The 7,393-nt window shown below is 33.0% G+C and overlaps 1 protein-coding gene across 1 annotated transcript; it reads right to left on the bottom strand.

Moving 5' to 3' along the window:
* Window positions 1-3,934: 3,934 nt before the first annotated feature.
* On the bottom strand, window positions 3,935-7,007 carry LOC145167459 (BTB/POZ and MATH domain-containing protein 4-like). Its single transcript, XM_079086669.1, has 4 exons — window positions 6,431-7,007; window positions 5,982-6,324; window positions 5,602-5,875; window positions 3,935-4,431 (listed from the first exon to the last, which is right to left on the bottom strand). The coding sequence occupies exons 1-4, from the start codon at window positions 6,823-6,825 to the stop codon at window positions 4,223-4,225; spliced, it is 1,221 nt and encodes a 406-aa protein (XP_078942795.1). The 5' UTR covers window positions 6,826-7,007; the 3' UTR covers window positions 3,935-4,222.
* Window positions 7,008-7,393: the final 386 nt, after the last annotated feature.

Below are 7,393 nucleotides of genomic sequence, written 5' to 3'. Positions count from 1 at the left end.
ACTCATGGGACTCGACGAGTGTATGAACAGACTCGGCGAGTCCAAGGCAATCTCCCAACTTATGAAGACGGACTCGGCGAGTTCAGGAGGAACTCGGCGAGTCATAGACTGAACATCTTCTTATGAATAAAGATGAACTCGGCGAGTTCAAGAACGAACTCGACAAGTCGTTTGAAGATTGTCCGATGTGTTGTTGAAGGCGAACTCGTCGAGCTCTTGCTAGACTCGACGGGTAGGAGCGGGTTTATGACATTTTGTGGTTATAGGGACTCGACGAGTTAGCGGGCCAACTCGACGAGTCGAGTCAACCAGATGTTGATTTTGACTAAAGTTGACTTTGACCATGGATTTGACTTGGAAATTGATTGGGTTTGGGTTGACCCTTGTAAGGGTTGCGAGTATGAGTATGAGTTGATAACTTGGAAGAGTTGTCGTGTAGTGATTAAGGAGTCGGGGAGAGTCGATTTCCACATCGAGATCAGTGCATACACTATGCGACATCGAGGTGAGTTACCTTCCAGTAGCGGTGGGCCCACCAGTAGGAGTTGTATGTTAGATGATTGTCTTTGTGATATTCTTCTAGGTTTGCTACTATCTGTTATGTTTTATGTGCCAGCATGATACGATGTTATGTGATGATGGTAGTAGTAGGGGGAGATAGTCCCCAAGTTACCGGCGGATAGGGCCGAAGGGGTAGTTTAGTACCAAGCTATGTTAGATTATGATTACGTAACTGTATGTGATAGACCAGTCGAGAGTGCCGAAGGGGTAGGCCAGCACCCAGATATGCTAGGCAAGGTCACCGGTCGAGAGGACCGAAGGGGTAGGTCGGGCACCCAGATATGCCTGGCAGTATGTGTGTTATATGTTTGTATGGTATGTGGTATGACGGGGGAACTCACTAAGCTTCGTGCTTACAGTTTTCAGTTTTGTTTCAGGTACCTCTTCAGCGAAGGGGGAGGAACCGGCGCGGTAGCGGCACATCACACTCACACATGATTTCGCATCGAGTTTTCTGGGATTGTACTCTGATTTTTATTACTAGTGATGTTATGGTTTTGAGATACGTTGGTACAGTTTTTATAAATTATTATGACATTGGTAAGGGTTTTTGGTAAACTATTTTATGAGTTACTTAATTAAAATGAAATTTTTGGCCTTGAAAATTGGGATGTTACATCTGAGGATCGCAGGAAAGCAAAGGCTTGATTGTACACATTCGTCTGAAGATCATGTTATTGGATATTTTGGGACACTCTGATATTTTGATGTGGATTTGTATTTGACATTATGGTTTTTCTTGAGATGGTTTTTATGAAAAATGTTTTTGTATGAAATTAAAATGTATTAAGCGTTGTTTTGTAAATTCATAATATATTTCAAAAACATAATAAACGATACATCTTAGTTATCATCGTACAACGAATGAGAAGGCAAACGGGCAACAAGTTGCGCCAATTATAGATCATAAAATTTGCATCATTAATCCTATTGAATATATGATTTTACCTCATAAAGTTTTAGGATCTAACAATATATGATCCAACTTTATAGTCAAAGAGTAACAAAGTACCAAACAACACAAAATAAAATTCTGCAAAACAGTGCATATTAAACACAATCCAAAAAATTCCATCATATACCTAAATCTACTATTTTTACTATCCAAGTCATACAATTACTAAAACTAACAATGTATCTGAACCAACTTCCTAACAACCAAACAAACATATACATGTAACATTGTTTCTTAACTACATTACCAAACAACCATGAAAATCCTACAACTAATAACAAAAAATACATATCCAAGTAACAATGTTACTTAACCATAACACACCAATAATGAGTATCTGAAGCTAACCAAAACTTTTCGATAACACCCAAACCACAAATTATATACCTCCATATCCTTGAACTATTACTTCAAAATCATGGAAATGACCTTCAATATAAGTTTTTTTCTTCTTGTAAGTTGTCAACAGATCAAAATCATTCAGAGTTGAAAGTAGGATGCTACAATAAACAGATAAATGAAAGTAAAATTTTGTTTTGACACTTTTACCCTTTTTAGTGGCCTAAAATTTGTATGAAAGTCAGTTTAGATAATGAAAATCAAGATGCAATAGGACTTTTCATTGTTATTAAAAGTCTTAGTTATTCCTATCCCAATAATATAGCAGCTAGTAGTCACCTCACCGATGATCTTTATGTTATCATGTTCTCTTAAGATATAATCATAACATAATGATTTTCTATTTTCTATATCTATATATCACTCATTGAACTTAAAATCATAGATCTATATCATACATAAAGTTTTGATACAAATTCTATATTGATTTTGACAATAATATTGTTGATGTTTTACATTTTAAATGCATTTGTAACTATGTCTAACAAGTTAATTTCAAGAAAAAACCAATGATAATTGTCATAAGAAACTACATAAGTACTTATCACATATGTAAATAAATGAAACAGGAATAAAATATTTAAGAATTCAAATTTTCCAAGATGTTGTTTCTTTGAGACATTAGATTGATTACCTTGTGAGCATCATTGTATTAAGTTTCACTTTGATGCTTTTATCTAACTTCGTCATCCATAAATCTTTTCAAAATAAAAAAAAAGTAAAAGAACTGATCTCAATATTCAATTTCATATATGTATTAAAGCTCAAATTGAGAGGGAGATGAAAACTAGGGTTTCAAAATCATAAATCGTAACTATATTTAGGGTTTATCGTAACAAATCACATATTATTTACATATTATAATCAATATACAGGTATAAACTTTCCTAACAACAAATCAAATAAAAAATAAAAAACATCAAAAATAGTTCAAATATAACCAAAATGAAGCTAACAACAATGCAAATTAAAAAATAATGCTTACCTGCTTCATAACTTCAAATCGAATCAAAACGAGGATAAAACACGGACATTCAAAAACGATTATGAGATCGGACGAAGGATTACATGAAGGATTTTGAGTTAACAAAGATGTTCTTGAGGAAATAAGAGGAAAAGAAGAAAATCCGCGCTTCACCGTTCATCTAGGGCTTTAGAAACGAAAATTGACTACTATATCCTTAGATACTTTGCCCTTTTAGGAAAAGCAGAAAAAGTTGAACGTAATTGCAAAAATACCACCTCCTCCATTGATTTAAAAAAAAATAAAAAAAAATAAAAAAAAAAGTAAAATTATCTTGGCCACATATTTTTTTGTATTAAAGGTTCAGATTTGTACTCGTGGTCCTCACTGAATTTTGAATCCTCACCCGATCCTATTTCGGGTATGAATTTAGTATTCTAGGAATCCACATGGGGACCACTTATGAAGATGTCTTTTAAATTGTTAATAGATTATCAAGTTAAATATTACTAACTAGATTTGCCAACATACAAACAATTGTTAATAGATTATCAAGTTAAATATTACTAACTAGATTTGCCAACATACAAAAGTATTGTGAGCAAAGTTTAAAATTCAAACGAAAAAAAAAATAACAAACCTTTTCTATAATTAAATTATAGGTACAACTTTTGTAAAAGCCTAAAAGCCAAAACTTTGTAGCAACAGTCAAAACTCAAAAAGACAAATAAAATATTCATAACAATTATGTAAAAATCTTAAAGTCAAAACTATTGTTGCAAAAATATACTATTCATACATAGATTGCTTTTTATTATATATAATAATTATACTATTCTAGTAACAATAACATTTTTTTATAAGTTGTATACTTGTATATGGTAAAAATTACATCTAAAACAACTTTCGATCTGACCTTTCCACTTTTAGTTGTATATTTTATGCTACTCGTTTAACTCTTAGCACTAACACACAACCTAAATCCATTTATTCACAAATAATTCAGTTTAAATTAATCATCATTTTCACAAAGTTAGATATTATCTATCATGTGGTTTCAATGAAATATATATATCATTTAGATTATTAGACGATTAAGATTTACTTTCCACTACAACTTCTTCTTTTTTTCATGTGTACAAATTTGACAAAGTTCTTTCAAGAAACAACTGAGAATGAAAATTATACACAGACTCAGCATAAACTTCACAACACAACCAGCATGTCATACACCTTTCCCATCAACCACCACCACCAGCCACCGCCACCATCACCCCCCTTGTCTTTTCTATATTTCCTTGTAATACAATTACAACCACCTCAATTACACTAAACAAAACCCATCAACTCCTGGACCTTACCCTCCTGCCGCTAGTATCTCCGCCATCTGAAAGCTGAGCACAAACACTCCGGGATTTACAACCACCATCACCACCACCACTGCCGCCACTGTTATACCCATCTTCACAACCAGCCACCGTCTTCAGAATCTCTGATTGTAATGCTGGGTGGTTGCTTTTCAGATACTGAAACCCATCTGATCTCATTACAGCTGGCATTTCAACAACAAATGTTTATAAGAAATTATCAACACAGTTTTTTTTTTTTTCTTTTTTAAATTATGGATTTATGGTATAATATATATCTAATTATAGCAGTGAACATTTATTTTATATTTGGATAACATTACGAATTTACTATAACTTCTTAAAATTCTTTTTTGCATAATTAAGTCCCTTGACTTATTGAATCACACATAAAATATGTTTTTTAAGAAACTTTACAAGTAAATTACAAGAATCGTCCCTGTGGTTTGGCCCAATCTGCACATTTCGTCCCTGGGTATTTTTTTTTCACTTGGAGCATCCCCATTTAGTTTTAAACTTGCATGTTACGTCCCTAATAGACCTAAAAAGACTATAATGCCCTTATGTTTTTCTTTTTTTAACTTTTTTGTTATTTTTTTTTATCTAGTTTGTTATTTATTTTTTTTTAAAGGGTTTTATGCAGAAAAGTCCGATTATTTTGGGAAGTTTTTTGATAAAGTCCTAAATGTTTTTTTATTGAACAGAATAGTCTCATTATTTTGGGAAAATCACATAATCTGTCATTTCCTGTTAAAATATACAAAATGATTTTTTTCGTTAATTTGGGCAAAATGTTAAATAATCAGGACTTTTCTATTCAAAAAATAAAATTTAGAACTTTATCAAAAAATTCCCCAATATAAAAGGACTTTTCTCCATAAAACCCTTTTTTAAATTGAAAAAAATAAACAAAAAACAAAAATTTTAAAAAAGAAATACATAAGGGCATTATAGTCTTTTTAGGTCTGTCAGGAACGAAACATGCAAGTTCAAAACTAACTAATGGTCCGAGTGAAAAACAAAACACAGGGACGAAACGCACAAATTGGTCCAAACCACAGGGACAATTCATGTAATTTACTCAAACTTTAACTTGAAAAAGATACCATGTTTAAGTGTTACAACAATTAACAAGTCAAAGGATTTAATCTTTACTTTGCACATTAAATAAAAACATGCTGACATGGCATCATTTCCTTTTATACTGATTTGCCACTTGTAATGCCACATCAGCAAAAAAAACTTAAAAAAACACAAAATGGTTAGTATGTTGCTATTATGGGAAGAAATTAAAGTACATTGCCCATATTTATACAAGTAATAATAGTGAAAGCTTAAAGATGACATAGATATACCTGCAAGATTTTCAGAAGCAAATCTTAGGCAAACAGCTTTAAGCTCCATAGCATGATGATTATCTGCCAATGCTAAAATTCTGCCAACTGAAATTACGGATATACCCTTGCAGAGACGCGACTCACAAATCCTTCTGAGTCTAGTCAAATCATATCGATCAGCAGCAGCTAATAATTTGGCTACTACTGTATCCGTTACATTTTGTTCACTGGATGAACTTGAAGCCACCAATTCATCTGTAAGTTCATCTCTGTATATGAAGTGTAGCATCGCCTGTTGAACAATAGAAAAGTATAATTAATAATTCAACTTTCGTTATTTGTGTGATATATTAAATTATTAAATCCCAAAAAAGTGTTAGCAATGATAGTGTAATTACCTCAAAAACCTTAGGCTCCATGTCAGTAATAACAATTTCATCATCATCTCTCTCTTGTTGATAGAACTGAGACCGGAACACAGGGGATCTAGCAGTCAACACCAACTTATGAGCATGAAATTTTTCATCACCCACTTTGAAGATAACATCACAACCTTCCATATTTTCAAGCAACATACCGAAATTTGATCCGATATCAGAGTCTGGGACTTTGATTGAATGTAACCTAGGGCAATCTGTTGCAGAAACCACCACTCCCACAGTGCAATTGATTTTCAAACAATCGTCCCTGAGATAATCTGATGTTTCAAGCAATTGTCGCCTGTAAAATCGCTTGTATCCCCTAATCAAGAACACCCAAGATTGAAAAGGTGGATATATTAGTTGAAATTATACGACAATTACAAGGTTGTTTGGGAATAACAGTAAGTTGGATATCAGAAACCTACCACATGCTGCCTCTGTACTTCAATGTATAAGGACCACTTTCCAAAGAGCGATCAAAATGGCTATGAACCTTGTGCTTCTCTTTCCCACTCTGATCTACAAGAGTTAACTCGAACAAAGCCCTTACATCGGAACCTTCACTGGTAAGCGCAATGAAAAGCGAAACATAAGTGGAATTATCTTCGGGGTTTTTTCCATCGGGGTAGAAGTATACAGCCCATTGGTAACCTCCCACCGTGAAATTATCACTGGCGATGTGTTTTCCGATTCCCATACCCTTCGCTAACGAATAGCCCTGAATTACGAACTGGTGAGAGCCGTTCACCGTCTGCGTCACCGACCGAGAGCTCGTCGATGAATCCGCCATGGCGACGGCGATCTTCTCATTGTCTGACATTAGTATATCTTTTCGAGTTGATCAACCAGGAATATTGACCCAAATCGTACACAAATGGATTCGAAAAAAGATTTTTCAGGAATGGATTTGGAAATCGAGATGATGAGAGGGGAAATTCGAGGGTTTTGCTTCTCTCTCTCTCTGTAGTGCGCAAACGCTCTTTGAAATGTCGAAATTTCACTCAACCGGTCATATATCTCAACAGTAAAGATATTTACACCACGTTAGATTCTAAAATGATAATTGTCAAAAATATAACCCCCTTCAAATTTTAATATATCTATTAATCTATCTGACTATCTATTCTTTTTTATGAATTATCCGATTGAAAATATTACAACACGGCTGATATTTTTAATAATTATTTCTTTATTATTATTATTATTATTATTATTATTATTATTTATTTTTCCAAAAGAAAAGTTAAGTTTTAAATGCTAACTTTTTTTATAAAAAAAAAAACCCTTCCAATTATGCAATAATACTCCAAAAAAAAAATCATTATGTTATTATTCCGTATAATAAATAATTTTAATTTATGAACATGTCTAAAATAATATTTAGTTTT

Source organism: Lactuca virosa, chromosome 3 (genome assembly GCF_052849685.1).
Source record: "Lactuca virosa cultivar CGN04683 chromosome 3, Lactuca_virosa_CGN04683_v6, whole genome shotgun sequence".
Classification (NCBI taxonomy): domain Eukaryota; kingdom Viridiplantae; phylum Streptophyta; class Magnoliopsida; order Asterales; family Asteraceae; genus Lactuca; species Lactuca virosa.
Note: the sequence above shows the minus strand (reverse complement) of the source record. Positions and strands in the feature narration are given on the sequence as shown.

What these genes read in the sequence shown, in the direction of transcription:
- LOC145167459 (XM_079086669.1), bottom strand. Translation starts at nt 6,825, where the DNA reads ATGTCAGACAATGAGAAGATCGCCGTCGCCATGGCGGATTCATCGACG. An exon ending in AAGTACAGAGGCAGCATGTG is followed by an intron (nt 6,325 to 6,430) that starts GTAGGTTTCTGA and finishes GTTCTTGATTAG; the next exon opens with GGGATACAAGCGATTTTACA. An exon ending in TGCTTCTGAAAATCTTGCAG is followed by an intron (nt 4,432 to 5,601) that starts GTATATCTATGT and finishes TTGAAATGCCAG; the next exon opens with CTGTAATGAGATCAGATGGG.